The following is a 21,581-nucleotide window of genomic DNA, read 5'->3' as shown; positions in this document are numbered from 1 at the left end:
ACATGGACATTACCTGTTACATCAGTTTTCCTCTCAGCTATAACTGACAGCAACTGATACTTTATTGACAGCAACTGATATATTTCAGATCTGACAAAATGTTGTCAGAACTGGAAGGGATTATTGTCAGAAGAAAATGGTGAGCTTCTGGAAGGAACTGATGGCAAGGTAACTATGTAATGTTCATTTGAAGTTACCTCATGTGTTTATTTTAAATATGTTTACTCAGTACAGGTTCTCATTAAGGTTTTTCTGCCAGGAAGGACGTGCAAAGGGTCATTAGTTCTGCTCTGTTTCATCATTTAAAATACAGAGTGTAAATTGTAAACTGCATTAGAGAATGATGCAGTGTTCTAGAAAACAGCTGTATAACTGAAAATAAAAATATGAGACTCTTTTCTTCGCTACTAATGTTCTTTTAATTATCCGTACTAAGCATACAATTCAATTACATCATACGTTTTTTTTTTTTGTGTTTTTTTTTTTTTGCTTCAGTGTCACTTAGGGTATAAGTTAGAGCAATGCATGAGCAATGGGTTAGCATGAAGAGAATTAGGGTTAGTAAATACTTTAGATCGCAAGCTTACAAGGGCAGGGCTCTCTCACCCTTTTGTATCTTGGAATTTTTTATACATTTTATTCATCATGTTACTTTTGTCACTGTATTTACCTGTTCTGTATTTTGTATATTGTATTCTGTATTGTGTTACTATTTCTGTATTATGAACACTGGTGTATACCATTGCCTGTATTATGGAGCCGCACAGCTTTAATGGAGCAGCACAAGTTACAATGCCAGTGGGCACGCTACAAAATTTTAAATAACACCCGCTCCTTTAATCCCGCCCTGAGCCCGGTTGGGCCCTGTAGCATTTTAGGATGAGATCCCCACACTTTGATTGGCCCAATAGGTTTTTCTGTCAAGTGACTAAATGACATTTTAACTTGCGCTGCTCCATTTAAGCTGTGCTGATTTAGCAGCACAGCTTAATGAATCAAGCCCTATGATTGTTTCTTACTTTGTACCACGCCCAGGGCCGGATTTACCATAAGGCAGTGTAGGCACATGCCTACAGGCACCTTATAATGGAAAGGCGGCTCACTCCCCTCCTCTAGTGCCTCCCTTCCTCCTTCCCTATGCAGAGTCCCGAGCATAAATGAGAGGTCACTCACCTGGGTCTCGGCACTGACAAGATCTCCCTTCTCTCAGGGGCACCACTAGCTTCCTTAATACTGAGGGTGCCTCAAGCTACCTAATGCTAAGGGGCACTTGTAGCTACTTATGACAGGTGAGGGAAGTAAGGGAGAGGTGACATCTGGGCTGGTCAGTACACTTGTGGCGCAGTACGGCAGGGGTTTGTGGGTTTGTGAAATGAAAAGTCTAGGGTGCCAGGACTTCTGTGCCTATGGGCTCCAGTGATGTAAATCCGGGCCTGACCACGCAACTGAATATGTTGGCGTTTTATAAATCAATAATTGTAATAATCAGGAAATGAACCAAAATAACAGCAAAAACAAAGTCACAAACCCAAAACAGCAGAATATATCAGTAGTTTGGACACTTGCATCAAATCCACTGGCACGAGATCGAAGGTAGTATCCACTTCTGGTTTTTCACTGAAAACTTTGCACAATTCAACCAGGTCCAGTGTCCACGAGGACACCAATCCCTATGAACCACTTGAGCCAATTCAAAGAAGAGACTGCACTCAAAAGGTCTGAACAATGTTGCTGTATTCCGGGCCAATTCTAGACTTTTTGCTGCCTGAAGCAACCTTTGAGGATGCTTTCCTCTCCCCCTCAATTTGGAATGATCGCATAGCACCCAACAATGTGCACTGTGCATTATAGCTATGGTGTGTGACCAAAAAAGCGACCTCAGTTTAGATAGGTAGGTAGCTAGGCAGCCCCCAGTATAGGAAGCCAGGTATAGGTGCCCCCTGTATCGGAAGCCAGGTGTAGGTGCCCCAACATAGGAAGCCAGATATGGGTGCCCCCAGTATATGTAGCTAAGTATAGATGTCCCAGTATAGGAAGCCAGGTAAAGGTACCCCTAGTATAAGTAGCCAAGAATAGGTGCCCCCAGTATTGCTAGTCAAGTATAGGTACCCCCAGTATAGCTAGCCAGGTATAGGAGCCCCCCAATAGCTAGCCAGGTATAAGTGCCCCTAGTATAGTTAGCCAGGTATTGGTGCCACCAGTATAGGAAGCCAGGTATAGGTGCCCCTAGTATAGCTAGCCAGGTATAGGTGCATCTAGTAGTATAGGAAGCCAGGTATAGTTGCCCCCATTAAAACTAGCCTGGTATAGGTGCCTCCAGTATAGGTAGTCAGGCATAGGTGCCCTAAGTATAGGTAGCCAGATGTAGGTGTACCCAGTATAGGTAGCCAGGCATAAGTGCACTCTGGCCACTTGATCTCTGTATGACGCAGGAAATCAAGCGTCATGCAGATAAACAGAAAGTAAAGAGGAGCCGGCTGCCGGAGCGGACGCATCGAATCGAGCAGGTGAGGTGAGTTATTTACAAACCACACCACTGCGTACGCCACTAGCTCTACATCAGAGCACAGAAGGGCGGCCCATTAAGAGGGAGGGAGGTATGGTGTCCCCCCACCCTCCCCACAAGCCTACACCCCAGTCCCCCCCAGCCCCGTTTCCACTGTCAGGTAAACACTGCCTGAAGCAGGCATTACCTTGCATGATTTATTTTTGTAATAATAGGGGAGGTGGGACCTGTGTTGGGGGTGCAGTTTATGGCGCCAGAACCTCTGTGCCTATAGGCTCCTAAGCTCTAAATCCAGCCTTGCCTCTGCCACTTCTCCACACTCCGCTGCTGCACAACGTAATTTAAATATTACGTGGGCACATTTGGGCTCCCCGCTGCCTGCTCCGTCAACGGACCTTGTATAGCAGACCACATCAAAGTGCCAGACAAAGTCCAGCACTTTGATAGCATACTTTTTATAAAGTTGCGAGCTGATTTATGCGGGACGTTAAATAACGATATTACTATCAATGTTGGTAAAAAGCTATTTAAGCGCAATGTAAAATAACAAAAGCGATAACAAAAATTGTAAATAAGTTAATTGCGGTATTACATTTATAGGTAAATGTACCAATAATGTTGAACCTAACTATAACCTAACCTCTCACTACTCTCATGCAGAACCCTTCCCTGGTGGTGCCTAACCAAAAGACCCCCCTGGTGGTGCCTACTGCCTAACCCTAACATCCCCCTAGTGATGCCTAAGACTCCCCTGGTGGTGCCTAACCCTAAGACCCCCCTGGTGGTGCCTAACCCTAAGACCCCCCCATAGTGTCGCCTAACCCTAAGACCCGCCTCCCCCAGTGGTGCTTAACCCTAAAAACCCCTTAGTGGTGCCTAACCTCAACACCCCATGATCCCTGCTAACAATGATATGATAAATTTCAATTCAATTGCAGCTGCCCGCTAAATAGCGTAACAGCTTTCTATATTAGGATAAATAACAATTGCGCTCACATACAGTATAATCGATAAATAACAGTTGAATCCCCATTTTTGGCAGCAACTTTTTCAATTGCTCCTCTTTGATACCCTTTGCCACCCCGCTGTGCCGCGTAATTATGACCCTAACCAGCTCCCCCCGAAGCAGCACTTAGCTTGTGATAAAATAATTGGACTGGAAATGGTTAAATGTCAGAATAGCTTCTGTAGAAATGGTTTGCTGTATTCATTTTGCCTTTGCCTCCATATTCACAAGAAAAATGCCAGTAAATATCAGAGAATATACGCTGAGCACCTATCTGGCTCTCAACATTATTATTTATGCTAAATAAAAGTTCATCTCTGTCTACAAAATCTCCTTCCTTTTATGTATTCAAAGTTAAGAGTTGAGTAATCTTAAAAATGGACCAAATATGCAGCCGATATTTGCAAGAAAAATGATTCAGCTCCGTATTACTCACATTTTAGCCGTGTAATATTTATTTCCTGGAAAGGAAAGAGAAGAAAAAAAAACTATTCTTGGCATAAAGTCCTGCAAGTTTGTAAGTGATTTCAGCAGTTGCTGATCTCTTGTGGAGGGTGGTACATTAGTCTCAGGTTGACACAATGCTCCCCTCCCACACCACTCCAGCCTGTATATAATCTGCCTTCAGCTCTATAGCATTTGGCAGTTCTCCCTTTTCACATACAGGGAACATTTGGGGAACTCATACAATGAAGCGTCTATTCTTATGCATCTTTGCCACCTTTCTGCTGTCTGCATTTGACCATGCAGAGGCTAATGGGTATTATGACAAGATATTGACACACAGTCGTATTAGGGCTAAAAACCAAGGGTGAGTATTCAGTTTTGTACTTTTAACATCCAAATTAGGTATTTTTACAACTCATTAATTTTATCAGATTAACAACATTATAGGCATATAAAGAGTAAGGTGCTGATTTTTCAATGCATCACAGCTTTGCAATAATTTATATTCTTTCTTAAAAGTATTCTAATTTATTAGATTTTTTTATTTTATTTAAAGAAACTTTATTGAGGTTAAAGGTCCCTTCTCAAACAAAGAAACCTTACATACAGCACATAATAGCCAACAAAAGACAACATTTGCAAAATGTATCATACTTTTTTTTTTGCTCATACTATAATTTTATGACATTTTGTTACTTTTTAGTTTTTATGGTGAGATCTTTTTTTTTTTTTTTTTTTTATTCATCCAACATTCCTTTGTTCATCATTTACTGCATCAGGCTACAGGACAAGTATTTGCAGATGCTGCACAGCTACAGCAGTGCTGCTAAGTAGTTAAGTAGTTAAGCAGCTGCCTTTTTGTATCATTTGTATTTTGAAATGATTTTTTTTTAAAGTACTTTTAAAAAAAATTACAAGGTCATTGTACTCAGCTATTTTACAATGACATATTCTTCAAACCTATACACCGACTGAATAGTACAAAAAACTCACTTCGTAACAAATACCAGTGATTAAAAAAAGTTCTCTGTAAAAGTCATCACTCCAAACCCATAACATAGAAATCAATGTAACAAAAGTATTGCAGAATCACCCATGCAGGTTGTAAAATATTACTGGTGATGAGCAGTGATTTGTAAGTTTACTGCTATTAGCCTGCTTTATCTAATGTTTGCTTAGCTGTGTTTGGTAGATACTGATGTGGGCTCTCAGCTACCACTGATTGCATTTCAGCAGCACTGGCAGCTTTCTAAACAAAAGAGGGAGCTTTCACTTTCTGGAGCACATGGAAACTGCATAAGGAAAAGGAGTTTGGTGTGGTTTACTGCCCTACTGGTAATGGAAGGGAGCCCCTGTAAAATGCTCTGAAGCACAGCTAACATGTTCCAGAGCACCTGGCAGAAAGTTCAGCACTCATAAAGCTGCCTTTGTTAGCTAATTAAATTGCTCCAAAGGAATACAGGGGTGAGTGATTTTTTACAGAGTTGCTAATTGTGTTCTACCTAGTAGTACAAGCCTCCTGACCACATGATAGATAGATCGATAGATAGATAGATAGATAGATAGATAGATAGATAGATAGATAGATAGATAGATAAAAAATGCAGGTTTTTAAATATTTTCCTACTTTCTTTCTTTTTTTAGCCCAAATGTCTGCGCTCTGCAGCAAGTTCAAGGAACCAAGAAGAAGTACTTCAGTACTTGCAAGAACTGGCACCAAAAGGCGATCTGTGGAAAACAAGCGTAAGTTACACAGCATTTAACCATTTAAAGTGAACCCGAGATGAAAATAAACTGTTCAGATAAAGAATAGGATCTGACCCCCTACTCCTAAAAAGGACTTTATTTTAGATATCCCATGGCCTTTTTTCTATATTTAAGCATTTACAAAGCAGATTGAATGTTTTCTTGTCTCTGCTAAGTGACAGCCTATTAAGTGTTCCTAAATGAAAATACATGAACTATTGTCCCCCTGCTCTCAGACGTTGTATTCTGCCAGGAAAACGTTTATGGCTGTAATTTGCTTATCAGTAAGGTTTACTATATTCCATTACAAGATTCTGATGAGACAGAATTTGTTACTTGCATGCCTGCAAATTATTGGTTTTTAATATGTTTTTTTTTTTTGCATTGCACATACATGTTTAACTCATCATGTCACATGTCGCTTCGGGTACACTTTAAATGAATCAGTTTGCTCTCTGGAGAGGCGCCGCAGCTGTGGATTGGGACCCTGATCAGAGACCCAGAAATGGTTTTAGAATTGAAGGCATTAACCGATTCGCAATGAATATCAATGGGATCTATGCTTTGAGGGCTGATTCACATGGATGCATCAGGCTCTTTCAGTGAACCACCTCCTTTCTTTGTACACACGTAACTAAGTGAGGTTGTACACAGTCATTTGAACTTGGTGATTATTTGGTGGAGAAAAAATGACAGTTGCAGCTCAGTTGAATACTGTTGCCTGTTAAACACAACAGGCAGTGAGTGACTTGACTCATCACTGCATTAGTCCGTGGACAATTGATAGGCATTGTATTTATACTGTATGAGTGCTATCAGCAATCCTTCGTAAAAGTGAAAAAATGATTTGTGGCAGTGGCTAACTGACAGTAGGAGCCTTAAAGGCATAAAATAATGGCTCAGGAATAGCTGGGGTTCCGGTTTCAGTAAGGATGAGCATCACTGTTTTAAACCAGTGCATTTATATAGTTCTAAGGCTATTTTTAACATCTTCTGATATCCTAAACACCCTGAGCCAAGGATAAAGTTACAAGAGGAAGGCATATTAACAATGTGATTAATGTAAAGTACAGAAGGGATCATGCAAGACAGCAGAAGAATGAATAAGGTCAGTTAAGTTCCCTCTAAGCAGTCTGGAATACATCATATGCTGAATAAGAGTTTCCTGTGGAAAATACCATGTGTTCCAAATTATGTTCTGTGCTAAAGTTACATGTTTGAGACTTGTACCGTACTTGACTTTTTGTATGACTCAATGTATAAGCAATCTTTACAAGCACTGATTATGTAAAGAGGCACCTTGGTTAGAAGTCTTCCGTGCAGTCCTAGCAGCTGGAATGCACTAATAGTGGAGGAAAGAGGAATGATGGTGGTACTCTCAGTTGTGGGTCACACAGCAGGAAATCCTGGTTTCCTATCATCAGGTTCTGGGCAGCACAGTGGCGTAGTGTATAGCACTCTCGCCTTGCAGTGCTGGGTCCTTGGTTTGAATCCCAGCCAGGGCACTATCTGCATGGAGTTTGTATGTTCTCCCTGTGTCTGTGTGAGTTTCATCCAGGCACTCCGGTTATCTCCCACAACCCAAAAACATACAGATAAGTGAATTGGCTTCCCCCTAAGTTGGCCCTAGACTACGATACATACACTACACCATACATACACTACATGATATAGACATATGACTATAGTAGGGATTAGATTAGAGCTCCTATAAGGGACAGTTAAGTGACAAGACAATATACGCTGTCCAGCACAGTGAAAAAAGATGTTATGCGTTATATAAATACTAAATAATAATAATTCTGTAGTCTTGTGAAGAATAAGAATGAAAATGTAATAGATTTCTTAAAATCTAAAAGGTATAGGTAATGATGAGCTCATTGAGAATGATTAAAAGCTTGAAGTGGATGGAGTCAGGGGGAGGTAGTGTTGGCGGGCAGGGGGATCGTGCACAGGAGGTGAGTACAGTACTCACAGCCCACCCATTATCCTCCAGTGCTTTATACGGGAGGTCCTGTGCTTTCCATAATGCTCTAGGGCAAAACATTCCTGAGATGGATATATTTACCTTCCTTTGTAAGTTTATGTTTCATGAAAGGAGCGGTTAAACATAAATGTAAAGTGCCATCCTGATAAATAGGAATAGGATTGTAAATAGAATGGCAGTCAACAGTGGCCATTCAATTATGTTTGCCTAGAAAAATGACCCATGGAATCCTATTATTGTATGAACTAAAGGTGGCCATACACTACTCGATATGATGGCCGATCTACCATCTGATACGATAATGTTTATCGAATCGGATAAAAATCAGTGCTGCCAAGAGCATGCCTGATCGACAATGCATTCAATTTCTGGTTGAAATTGGTTGTATGTATTGATTGGACATGCTTCAAAATTGCAGGCCGTAGTGGTCAATTGGGTGTGCGGCGGTAATGGTGTGCAATATCGGAACGAGCTGTTCCACATACTGTATAAATGTGCCCTCCATGTGTGCATTTATACATTACCTGTCCTATGTCACCCACCGCACAGTGCCCATCCCTCTTTGGTATCCCGCTCCTCTATTTGCGCTATACATGCTAGGGGTGTATAGCAGTGGCGCTTGTGTCACGTGGTAGCACACATTACGATGCCACATGCTGTTATACTGCAATGCAACCCAAGCACTGTGAACAGTGATGAGTGAAAATGCAAATATTCTTTTCGCCCAAAAAAGCACTAATTTTTTTTCGACATGCGAATTTTCGATCGAATATTTTCACGTTAATTTTCACCTAATGCCCGTTATATTAGCCTTAAATACATAGTTTATCGCGTATGTATTTCCGCATATCGTAGTACCAATATGCGAAGGTTTGCCCGCTATGCATAAGGGCATAAGCGTCTGCATACAGCATATTTTTTCCGCATAAGGGCATAAGCATCCGCATACAGCTTATTTTTGCGGACATTTTTCCGCATGAGGGCATAAGCGTCCGCATACAGCATAAGGGCATAGGCGTCCGCATGCAGCGTATTTTTTCGGAAATTTCCGCATAAGGGCATAAGCATCGGCATACAGCGAAATTTCGAACACACGAATATTTCCAAAGATTTTCGCAAAAATTCACCGAATTCCAAAACAGGATTGCCTGGGTGGTGCATTGTCACATAGGTGTGCATTGGAGTGCGGCAAGTACAAAGCGGCCGTTATGCCGCAACACACCTCAGTGAATTGGCTTAGAGTGATGCATTTAATTGGTAGCCTTCAACAAAGCAAAGATGCAGCTGTCTGAGGTCTTCTGCAGAAAGGTGGCTTAGCTGTTATCTGCAAGAAGGTAGCTATACACTACGCTGCTATGGGACCCAGGACAGAAGGGAGCTCCAGACACTGTAATTCAGTATTCAGACTGAGTGGAAGGAGAGAGGATTGCCTGCAGTGTGAAGATTGGTGGAAATGTGTTCTTTTAAACAGTAGCAGAGCCTGTGAGGGGAGTATATATACAACCATGTGTCCATAAACTGAATGTACTGAAAGTTCTATGTGACTGTACATTACATTGTCATATGCCAGTGATCTGCAAACTTGGCTCTCCAACTGTTAAGAAAGTACAAGTCCCACAATGCATTTGCCTTTATGAATCATAACTGTGGCTGTCAGACTCCTGCAATGGATTGTGGGACTTGTAGTTCCTGAACAGCTGGAGAGCCAAGTTTGCAGATCACTGTCATATGCAGTTATTTCCATTTACGAGGGAGAGGGAGGGCATCACTATGACAACATCTTGCTATGAAAGCCAAGTGTCTTAAACTTAACCCTCTTTATAGCTCTATTGCTTCACCCTGCTTTTTCTGAATCCTAGCCAGGGCACTATCTGCATAGATATTTACATGTGGCTAGAGATGGCCCGAACGGTTCGCCGGCGAACGGTTCCAGGCGAACTTCCGGTGGTTCACGTTCACCGTGTAAGGCGAATTTTCCTGGAAGTTCGGTTCACCCCCATAGTGCACCATTTGGGTCAACTTTGACCCTCTACATCACAGTCAGCAGGCACATTGTAGCCAATTAGGCTATACTCTCTCCTGGAGCCACTCCCCCCCCCCTTATAAAAGGCAGGCAGCACTGGCCATTACACTCACTTGTGTGCCTGCATTAATTAGTGAAGGGGCAGCTGCTGGCAGACTCTCATAGGGAAAGATTAGTTAGGCTCTTGTAGGCTTGTTAGCTTGCTCCTGGCTGATTGCTACTGCTAAAATAGCACCCCTCAACAGCTCTTGTGAGAGCTAATGTTCTCCTGATGTGTTCTTTTTGTGTTGCCCACTGACACTGCATTATACAGCCCTATCTGTTGCAGCTGGACCTTGGTAATTGCTTTTACTGTGCCAGCCAGGCCCTGTCTAACTATCTATACTGGGACACCTACCTATGCCTACCTAACTACTGGGGCACCTACTTACCTATACGGGGACACCTACCTGTTCCTACCTACCTACCTATACTAGGGCACTTACCTATGCCTACCTACCTATACTAGGGCCCCTTCCTATGCCTACCTACCTATAATGGGTCTCCTACCTATGCCTATCTACCTATACTGGGACACCTACCTATGCCTATCTACCTATACTGGGACACCTACCTATGCCTACCTACCTATACTGAGTCTCCTACCTATGCCTAGCTAACTACTGGGGCACCTACCTATGCCTATCTACCTATACTGGGACACCTACCTAAGCCTACCTACCTATACTGGGACATATACCTATGCCTATCTACCTATACTGGGGCACCAACCTATGCCTATCTACATATACTGGGACACCTACCTATGCCTACCTACCTATACTGTGTCTCCTACCTATGCCTAGCTAACTACTGGGGCACCTACCTATGCGTATCTACCTATACTGGGACACCTACCTATGCCTATCTACCTATACTGCGACTCCTACCTATGCCTAGCTAACTACTGGGGCACCTACCTATGCCTATCTACATATACTGGGACACCTACCTATGCCTACCTACCTATACTGGGACTCCTACCTATGCCTAGGTAACTACTGGGGCACCTACCTATGCCTATCTACCTATACTGGGACACCTACCTATGCCTACCTACCTATACTGGGGCACCTACCTATGCCTACCTACATACAAGAAGATAATAAGGTTGTTGCTTCATTGTGGACAGTCCAAATTCGATCAGCTGGACCCTCATTCACTGTTGTTCTATCATTCAGCTACCTCAGCCCGGCGATCATATGGGCTTGAAAACCGCCATGGCCTGCACTCTCGCCATGGTGCGCACCAGTCCAGCACAGCCGTCACTACGCAAACAGATGTTTGCGGTGCATTACACAGTGAGTTTGGTGTGTCAGTGTGAAGCAGAACTCTAATTACACTCCCTGATTGATATATACACATGCAAGATATTTTAAAGCACTTTAGGCCTGCAATTTAGCATTCAATGTGATTTCTGCCCTTAAAACGCAGCTTTGCGTCACATCCAAATTTTTCCCCGGGACTTTTGGCATCTATCCCACTCATCCATGCAAAAACTCAGATGTTAGACCCCTTGAAACATCTTTTCCATCACTTTTGTGGCCAGCATAAGTGTTTCTAGTTTTCAAAGTTTGCCTCCCCATTGAAGTCTATTGCGGTTCGCGAGCACCGAACCTTTTGCAGAAGTTCGCGAACCGAAAATTGGAGGTTTGGGCCATCTCTACATGTGGCCTTTCTGGATGGTACAGTCTCCTGTTACAGTCACAGTTATATGACACCCATAGTGCTAACTGTGCATGTGGTTATATAAACATTCATATGTAAGACCCACACAGACTGATGTGATGTGTCGATCATATGTGCTACCAAATAAATGTGTTGTACTGTAGAACAATGGGCTGCTTCCAATGTATGCTACTTACAGAACCACAATCACAAAAAATGTAACATTTAAAATACATGTAATAACATACCAACAAGAAGTACATTTCTTCCAGAGTAAAATGAGCTTTAAATTACTTTTCTCCTATGTTGCTGTCATTTACATTAGGTAGTAGAAATCTGACAGAACTGATAGGTTTTAGGCTGGTCCATCTCTTAATGGGGAATTATCACCACGGTCTTTATTCTTTTAACCCTCTGGGGGATAATCCCGAGCTGAGCTCGGGGTAAGCCGCCACAGAGGTTTTCTCAGGCCCTGGTGGGCCGATTTGCATAATTTTTTTTTTGTTGCACGCAGCTAGCACTTTGCTAGCTGCGTGTATATACCGATCGCCGCCGCTCCGCGCTGATTCGCCGCTACTCGCCGTGCCGTGCCGCTCCCCCCCCCCAAGACCCCCTGCGCAGCCTGGCCAATCAGTGCCAGGCAGCGCTGAGGGGTGGATCGAGACTCCCTCTGACGTCACGACGTCGTTGACGTCGATGACGTCATCCCGATCGTCGCCATGGCGACGGGGGAAGCCAAACAGGAAATCCCGTTCTGAACGGGATTTCCTGTTTGCTTTGTATGCCGGAGGCGATCGGAGGGGGTGGGGGGATGCCGCTGCACAGCGGCTATCATGTAGCGAGCCCTGGGCTCGCTACATGATTTAAAAAATAAAAAAAAATTAAAAATAGTGCTGCGCCACCTCCTGGGCGATATAATTGTATCCCCCAGGAGGTTAAAGACTCTGCCTGAAAAGGATTTATATACTGTAAATATGCTGGCCAGCCTCAATGCTGGCGTCATACTTTTTTGGCAGTTGGGCGGAGCAACCACCATTTACTAAGTCCTTTTGAAAATAAAGAAACCCCTGAGAATGCCCCATGAGGAGATGGGCTACTCCAAAACCTGTCAGTTCTGTCAGATTTCTACTACCTACTATAAGTGACAGCAAGATAGGAGAAAAGTAATTTATGGCTTATTTTACTTTGGAAGAAACCTACTTCTTATATGTATATCTTTACATATATTTTAAATTTTACGATTTTCGTGATAGTGGTCCTTTAACTTGTCAGCTGTATGAAATCAAGAATAGTCCATATCAGAGCTGCTTAAATCCGGAACTGGGAGACATCCGGATAGTTCTATCTGGATTGCTCCCAGTTACCTGTGCGGGGTGGGCGGGGGGTCAATCTTACCTGTCTGATGTCTTCTTCAGTCCGTCCATCGGCGCCTCCCACAATGCAGTCCAAGCGGCGGTCACGTGATTACAAACACTTCCTCCTTCCGGGTTGAAAGAGGAAGTGTGGAGCGCATCTTGGGAGGCGCCAAGGGACGGATGAAGAAGACATCGGACAGGTAAAATTGCCCCCCCCCCCCCCGCCCACCCCGCACAGGTTTACTGGGAGATATCCGGATAGCAACTATCCGGATGTCTCCCGGTTCCAGATTTGAGCAGCTCTAGTCCATATTATCTTGCATTTCTAAAATTGTTTCTGAAGAAAAGCAAGATTAGTTTTTCTAATGTCTTCCAAGGAGTCTACAAGTAAGTTACACTTTCTTCAGAAATGGAGCAATCAGTGAGACTTCCTGTTTGGGTGAGGCAGGAGTTTAGGTGTAGCTTGTATTGGGTGCAGTGCTAGGCAGTCTCCAGACATATCCAATTGCTAGACTTCCATAAAGTGAGTCTTTTGATGAACAGATTCTCTGTAGCACCACGGGAGACCTGAGCTCTACACATTATTAGTTAGCAACCAGGACTAGTCTCAACTACAGATATTCAATAAGGCTGAAAACAATTCTATTAGATTGTTTCCAGTTGGAAAATATCCATCTGGAAAGTTTTGGATATATTATTGAATCTCTTTGGCAGACTGAAATATACTTTTCTAAAAGTTGGAACTTTTACTTTGGCTCTACAGACTCTATCACATTTAAAATTATCAAAATACTGTTAAGAATCATGTACTACTTACTTTGTACATTGCCATTGTCTTACTGAATAAGCAGTGCATCTCACAAAACACAAAAGTGACATTAGTGAGTGTTAACAATGGCATAAGTAGTGGTTTTCACTGTTACAAATATCTTGCTATCACCTCATCACACCACTAGGGGGAGTTCTTATCCTTTAATCAAAAACAAATACTTTGTAATCATGTAAAGGCAATTACAGTACATTTAACAAACTATTTGCATTATACATCATTAATGAGCGGTTAAATGACTCTTATAAAATGACTTTTAGTGTTTTTTTAAAGTTTTACATAGTGATCAATCTGTGGTGTTTCAGATCGTAAATGTACTTTTGAAAACACGAAGAGGTGTGTATTTTATTTTACATTAATTTCCAAGACATAGGAAAGCTTGTACTGGAAAACTTGCGATTGGTTTTTGAATTAATATTATTGTCAATATATGCTGTGTCGACCTTTACAAATGCATGGAAATTTTGCTGTGTAACAACTTAGCTCCTGATAAAAATGATTTAGAGCTGCAGAGTTTGCCGCCATAACACCATCATGGCCTCTAGATAATAATATTCAATAATATAAATCTTATCAACAGTAGTATACTAGAAATGTAAGATAATATTGATAGACAGGGAACTTTTTGTTCATTTCAAAGTCAAATAAGCGTTTTTTTAGGGCACAAAACGTGTGCCCTAAAAAAGGGATGGTCTATGAGTTGAAAATCGTTTTGAGTTGATGCAGGGTTATGCAAATTTTATATGCAAATTTATGCAGCTTGAAAATAGACCAATCAAATTTTAACTCCACTGAATATGATTGGTTCATTTTCAAGATGCATAAATCTGCATACAAAATTTGCATAATGCTGCATCAACTTGAAATTATTTGCATCTCCTCAAATATCTTTATCAGGCATTATCTCAGCACATGCTTACCATTATCTCCACTGTGAAATTAGACACAGGCAATGAAGGTCTCCCTTTTTGCACCATGCGTTTTTGATTTTAATATTTTTGATTTTCATTCAATTTTAATAACTATTAATTTGTTACGGATTCTTGTCATTGCATGTAATGGTATCCATTAGATTTGCTTGGTACTGTTATGACTACTGTAGCAAGATAGTTGATCATTTCTTGTGTTGGGTCTCCTCCCCAGTAGAGAATGAGGAACAGACAATGTGATGCCAAGGAACAAACTAAATAAGATGGAAAACAAACTGCCCAATTGCTGTTGCATGATCTGGCTCTGTTGATGTATGCTTGGCTCCCTCTCTATATAATAAACAGAAGCTGCTGATTCACGTTGCTCCTGTTTGAGCAGTTATAGGCCGACATGGTGGGTTCTGCACTTCCTTTGGCATAGTAGTCTAATGAGCGCTAAAACTGTTGAGGGGTTGCAAACACTATCAACTCAGCAATGCAATTTTTTTAGTTAACAATACAAAGAGAGTTAATGTAGTAATTCAATTACTCACGTGCAGATAAAGCCAAAGCTTTGGGATCCTGTATAAAGACAATAAGCACTATAGTGTAATCATTGTCCAAGAATCTATCAGCACTTGCTATCAGCAGTGCACCCTTGCTTGAGCAGCAGTGCTAATTGCAACATTCAGATTTTTGAGTTTTGTGGTAATGGAGAACCCGCACAACCCAGTCAGTAGAAAAGTCCAAAATGTTTTATTAGAGCAATCATCTACAGCATAAAATGGCTAACATGTTTCGGACCTGAGTCCTTAATCATTGCCCAACATAAAACAAAAATCCAACAAGGTATATATACTTGAGGACATGCCTCCTGGGGGCATAGCCTGCAGGTCAGTGTGTCAAGAAAATGTTTAAAGTCGTAGCGTACTCTTTAATATGCATAGTGCAAGATTGTATTGTTTGTGGAGCTGTTGCTAAAGCATGTTTTGTTTGTGGAGCTGTTGCTATGCAACATGCCTTGAGTGCGACAGTTTGTGTTTACATGGCCAACTGCCCTCACATATCTATGGTCTCATTGGTCCAGTTAGCAAACTGCATGTAGAGACACAAATAGGGGGCAAAAACCGAGAGCACAATATGGTGTAGTAAGTACTGACAATAAGTGGTAATAAAGGCTCTAGTAGAAGATGATACTCACTAAGGTGGGGTACCTCTAAGGCAACCACTGTGTAGGCAGGTGGGGAGAACAAACCAGACCCTACTCGGATTGAGAAGTCGGTCTACATAGTTTTTGAAAGCAATGGGTAGCACCCCTCCACCAAGGGTGGGGAATAGACAATGTTACAATAAGTAAAACAGAGGCGTCAGAAAGAATAAAAAACAGTTTAAAAGGGGAAGTAGTAGTGGACTTATCTCCCAACAGAAGGCCCATAAAGTATTATTCGAAATTCAATCTTTATAGGAGAACATTCCTTTTTAGGATGCGTTTTACAGACATAACCCACTTCTTCAGGCAAAAAAAGAGTGACGTTTTTTGAATCTCTATAGCTCTTACATTTTATATCCATCCTTTAGGTTTTGCAGTTGCAATCCATTTGTTTTTATGTTTTAACTAGTATAATCAGTATTGAAACAACAATTTTAGAAAATAACTTATACGTTTTGTAGTTTCTGATTTTTTCTTAATCATTATGATTTTTTTTACTTGTTTCTAAGTGATCCTCTTTCACCTGCAAAAACACTCTAGTCTGTAAAGCAAATAAATTGTAACTGCATATTGTTTATTGTTCATGAAGGTTCTCTTATCTGTATGTAATAACATTTGGATTACAGTAGCCCTAGAACACACACAGCCACCCCTGAACCATTTAACGAGACCATGGTGGCAGGATGTTTTGAGTAATGTCCTGTTGAGTCATCTATCAATGCTATTAATGCATGCCATCTTTGCAGCTCTGAAGTTCTAAGATATACAGGGAGGTCTTGCTCTTTAACCCAGTCCTGTAGGCTGCAGACATACAATACCTCTGCTCTGCTTGAAGTCAAAAGTGCAACATATGGAAAGATTTCAAGTTGTATACTTGATGTTTGATTTGTATCTTGAAGTTTTAGTAGTATGTTGAGATCATAGCAATTACATTTTTTTTTTAGTACATACATTCTTGTGTATGCTGGTGTGTTATTATGTTGGTGCTATATGAAGAAAATAATAACAATAATGATTTTATAGATTTTGCAATATGTAGTAAACTAACAGTTTAGCTTGGTTTCACACGGGTGACTGTCGACGTTTAGGGACATCGTTTACTGCTGGGATTAACTGATGCCTGCATTGAGATGAATGGGAGTATTCATCTCAATGCATTTACCATCGTTTCCTAGCACGTCAAAAATTCTTGGCCGCTGCATGTAGTATCCTGCAGCAGTTGCATTCTGCAGTTATAACCCGTCATGGGGCTTAAAGAGGAACTGCAGTGAAAATAATGTAATGAAAAAGTTTTTACAATAATTATTTACAAATGATTTAGTCAGTGTTTGCCCATTGCAAAATCTTTCCTCTCCCTGATTGACATTTATCACATGGCGACATTTTTACTGCTGGCAGGTGATGTCTGTGGAAAGAGATGATGCATTTTTGGTAGTTGGAAATAGCTGTTATTTCCCACAATGCAACAAGGCTCCCACAGTGGGATGTCAGCACCCTGGTGCTGACATCACACTGTGGGAGGGGTTTCCTCACAATATTAGCCATACAGAGCCCTCTCATAATCTGTTTGAGAAAAGGTAAAGATTTATAATTGGAAAGGGCGTATCAGCTACTGATTGGGATGACGTTCAATCCTTGGATACGTTTTCTCTTTTTAAAGTATGATGTGACGTTGTAACAATGGGTTACTGCTTGGTTGCAGAAAAGTGTTTAGCATTGGCCCTGAGAACTGGCCCTAAAATATTATCTTGTCTACAGGAATATTAATGTATTTATATATTTGTTGTAGTATATAGATTAACTACCGATGGACGGCAGAAAAAAAGTAATATAAAGAGACTAATTTTGATGGGTTTTTTTTGCATGAAGCATTGGTCTTCTATTTTTCTCACAGCAACCCACAAAAAGTCTCCTTTATTTTATTAGCTTGAAGATAATGTTAAAATCATACACTGTTTTGATTTTTATGTAGACCTTGTAAATACATTGAGAAGAGATCACAAGTTCATGATCATAATCTGTAGTCCTTTTCACAGGAGTTTAATTGTCTCCCTGCTCAGTTAAATGTAATTTTGCTTTCTTAAAACAGAAGATATTTGCGATAATTCAGCTTTAAAGGAATACTGTAGGGGGTTGGGGGAAAATGAGTTGAACTTACCCGGGGCTTCTAATGGTCCCCTGCAGACATCCATTCTACCAGGAGTGTAGTAAGCAGGCACAGACCATACTGGGCTTGTGCTATACACTTCTGGTGACATCAGAGGGAGTGAGGACACAGCAACACAGGCACAGTGGTTTTCAGACTTTAAAGTCTGAAATTCCAGAAGTGAACCGGAGGCGGGGCCAGAGCATCAGTGAGTGGCTGCGTGTTCACAGGATGTCTGTGGGGGACCATTAGAAACCCCTGGTAAGTTCAACTCACTTTACCCTGACCCCCCTACAGTATTCCTTTAAGTGAGCTACTGTGGTTTCCCATGATGCATTACTCCCGAATATGCAAATAATCTCTTTATGTTCCTGAAAGCAAGGCTGCACATGCAGAACCACTGTTATATAATGAACCTATAGCAAGTACATTTTACAGAGCCACACCACTCCAACATACAAACAGACTATTTTGGATTTATTGGTCCTCATCACCAGTGCATGGCATGGATTGATATGACTCTATGGCAGAGTTGCCCACACTTTTTTGGCTTGTGAGCTACTTTAAAAATTTAGCAAGTCAAAATGATCTACCTATGTACAATTTTAGGAGCACACTTTTATATACAGAATGGAAAATGTAGTGGGGGTCGGGATCTACCATGAAGTCCTTTGCAATCTACCGGTAGAACGGGATCTACCTAATGGGCACCCCTGCTCTATGGGATAGGGCTTGGACTGGACCAGTACTAAGAAATACCCAGAGAGCTCATGGTGACCCAGAACCATTAAGAAAGTATAAAGGGCTAAAAGAGACCAAAAAGCCCTCTATTAAAAAGCAATACTAAATTTAATTTGCCTTCTTAAAACAAAATATATTTGTAATAATTCCTTCTCAGTTAAAGTGGATCCGAGATGAACTTTTACTCATTGCATAATTGTGTTCCTTTCCTATTGTTTATAGAGCATTCCTCAAGCCAAATCCTTTTTTGTTTTTGTTTTAATACTCTAATTCCCTATAAACTAAAGAAGCCACGCCCACATGTTTTCAGAGAGCCAAGGCACTTTCAGACAGTAGCAAGGGCTCATGGGAGCTCCGTCTGGGCAGGAGGAGGGGGAGGTATTACTAGCCAGAGATTTCAGAGGCCGAGGGGAGGAGGAGGGGGGATTAGGTTTTTTTTTGCTCAAGATGCAGATAAGCCTGCCTCTGTGTAATGTTTACAAACAACATGGCTGCTGTCATTGTATCACAGGAATAATCAATCATATTCTATTAAAGCTGTTTGCAGCTAGATTTGCTGTGTAAACTATCTAAACTTTAGATAAGATATATAGACAAGTTACTTGTTACAGTTAGTGTTTCATCTTGGATCTGCTTTTACATAGTCTAAGTCATACAGTGGGACATCTAGTAGCTCAGGGAGGATCTTTATTTTATTCCTGAAGCTTTTACATCACACCAGCAGGAAGAGTTGTATGAGCATTCCATAGAAGGATCTAATTTTGCAATACTTGGCTGGTGTATATTGGCCAAAACATGCAGATCACTGTGTAATCAGCGATGTTTATATTTGAAATTGCTTAAAGACCATCAAAGTCCTGGCAACACAACTCCTTCTGTGGTTAACCACTTCCGGATTCTCGGAGCGTATATACACGCCCCTGAATCCAGAAGTGTATACCATGGAAATGGCCGCTCGTACGAGCGGCCGTTCCATGTCAGCTCACGGAGGGTGTCTCCGTGAACACCCTGCGAGCCGATCGGCGGCTCGCAGGGTAAATGTAAACACACGGGGAAGATCTTCCCCGGTGTTTACATGTATACGGCGCTGCTGCGCAGCAGCGCCGTAGAGGAGATCGGCGATCCCCGGCCTCTGATTGGCCGGGGATCACCGGCATCTGATAGGCTAAAGCCTATCCCATCAGGCGCAGGACGGATTTCCGTCCTGCGCCGCTCACAGGGGGAGGGGGAGGGAGGGAAGGGGAAGGAGGCCAGGAAGCGCTGCGGAGGGGGGCTTTGAAGAGCCCCCCCCCCCGCAAGCGCAAGCAGCTGGCGGCGATCAGACCCCCCCAGCAGGACATCCCCCTAGTGGGGAAAAAAGGGGGGAAGTCTGATCGCCCTGGCTGCTAGCTGATCTGTGCTGTGGGCTGGAGAGCCCACGCTGCACAGATCAGCATAAAATGTCATGGTGTGGAAGTGGTTAATTACCTTTTCATGAGCAAAAGTAAACAAGGCTGAGTCTGCCAACCTTAGCACCTGTAGGTTAATATTAAAGAGGAACTTCAGCCTAAACAAACATTAGTTATGTTAATTAACATAGATATGTAATATAATCTCTTACCCATGCTGTTTTAAAAGAACAGGCAAAGGTTTGTGATTTCATGGGGCAGACATCTTTTTGGTTGAAATGATGTGACAGGGAGTCTGTAAGGCACAGTTCCAACTGTCCTGTGTCCTGATAACTGTTCCCAACTGTGCGCGCTAGGCAACGAGAACAACAACATCAGAAATCCCATCATGCTTTGCACAGCATCAGGGGAAAATGCAGATTTATTTGATGAGGTGGAGCTTAGCCTATGTGCAGCTAAAAATGAGGCTTGGGTAAGAAAAACAAAGTTCTGATGCTGTGAAACACCAAACCTTTTCAGTGCTGCTGAGTAGATTTTTAGTCTGGAGGTTCACTTTAAGTTGCAGAGGTTCCAGCAGTTCTTAAGTAAGAACCAACATGCAATTGAGACAAAGCTGACCACTGGCTGCAGACATATGTCTTTATAAACCAGGATGAGCACACATGACATCTAATGTACCCACTTGTCCTTCATCAAGTAATACCTGCTGAAGGAGGAGTGAATCCATAGCTCGTAATGTGTGTTTATCTTGCTTTACATAGAGTTGTGTCTGCAACCAGTAGTGTGCTGCCTCTTGATTTCATGCTAGGGGAGCAGCTTATGATGGGTGTGGTGACCCAAGTGAGGCAAGGGTCAGATCTCATTGTTCTGAAGTAGATGATCATGTGGTCACATGACATGGATGCTATTCAAGTCACCTTTACTCTTCCGTTTTCTCCTAGGTGATATTTTCACACTATAAAGTGCATTTTCAGTTATATAGGCCTGATCAAACGTGAACATATATTTTATTCAGCCGACCTACAAAATCAAATGTTTAAAAAAGAAGTTAAAACTATAACCATATGTGGCCTCCTTTAGGCCCGGTTCACACTTGCGGTTCTCTGCCAAACGGACCGGATGACCTGACCGGATCCGGACCGGATCCGGATCGGAACCGTACGGTTCTGATCCGGATCCGATCCGGATCCGGTCAGTTTGCATCAGGTGTTCATCAGGATGCGATCCGGATCCGTTTGGCAAAAGATAGTAGAAAAGGAATAAAAATGTTGGGGTCTGGGAGGTCAGCAGAAGGTGGACCTGTGGAATCAGGCCCTCCGCTGTTTAGCACTCACCTCCACCTCCGACATACTGCCAACATCTCCAGCACGTTTAAAATCACTGCTGCTCCACTCCAAAATGCTTGCCCATGTGTCCCCATCCAAAATCGGCGCTTCAATACGCATAGGAAGTGGGGTAGAACATCCGGATTTTTAGCCAGTGTGTTGTGCGCTCTCCGGTTCTCATAGCTTTGTATTGGCCGGATGGTGCAGTCCGGCTCCGCCCCGGATACGGCTGCCGGAGGAGCCGGACCAAAAAATAG

The 21,581-nt window shown here is 42.1% G+C and overlaps 1 protein-coding gene and 1 long non-coding RNA gene across 6 annotated transcripts in view; one reads left to right on the top strand and one right to left on the bottom strand.

Annotated features, from left to right (window-relative positions):
- Positions 1-20,299, bottom strand: part of LOC137545645 (uncharacterized) — a 158,872-nt gene extending 138,573 nt beyond the window's left edge. For both annotated transcript variants that reach the window (XR_011026071.1, XR_011026072.1), the window contains exon 1: positions 20,212-20,299. This is a non-coding gene — a long non-coding RNA (uncharacterized lncRNA). The remainder of the gene's footprint in view (positions 1-20,211) is intronic.
- Positions 4,143-21,581, top strand: part of POSTN (periostin) — a 99,431-nt gene continuing 81,992 nt past the window's right edge. For all 4 annotated transcript variants that reach the window (XM_068267096.1, XM_068267098.1, XM_068267097.1 and 1 more), the window contains exons 1-2: positions 4,143-4,323; positions 5,604-5,702. In XM_068267096.1, the coding sequence (XP_068123197.1) occupies positions 4,202-4,323; positions 5,604-5,702 (221 nt within the window). In that variant the 5' untranslated portion in view covers positions 4,143-4,201. The remainder of the gene's footprint in view (positions 4,324-5,603; positions 5,703-21,581) is intronic.

The sequence above is a fragment of the Hyperolius riggenbachi genome, chromosome 2 (assembly GCF_040937935.1).
Source record: "Hyperolius riggenbachi isolate aHypRig1 chromosome 2, aHypRig1.pri, whole genome shotgun sequence".
Taxonomy (NCBI): Eukaryota; Metazoa; Chordata; class Amphibia; order Anura; family Hyperoliidae; genus Hyperolius; species Hyperolius riggenbachi.
Note: the sequence above shows the minus strand (reverse complement) of the source record. Positions and strands in the feature narration are given on the sequence as shown.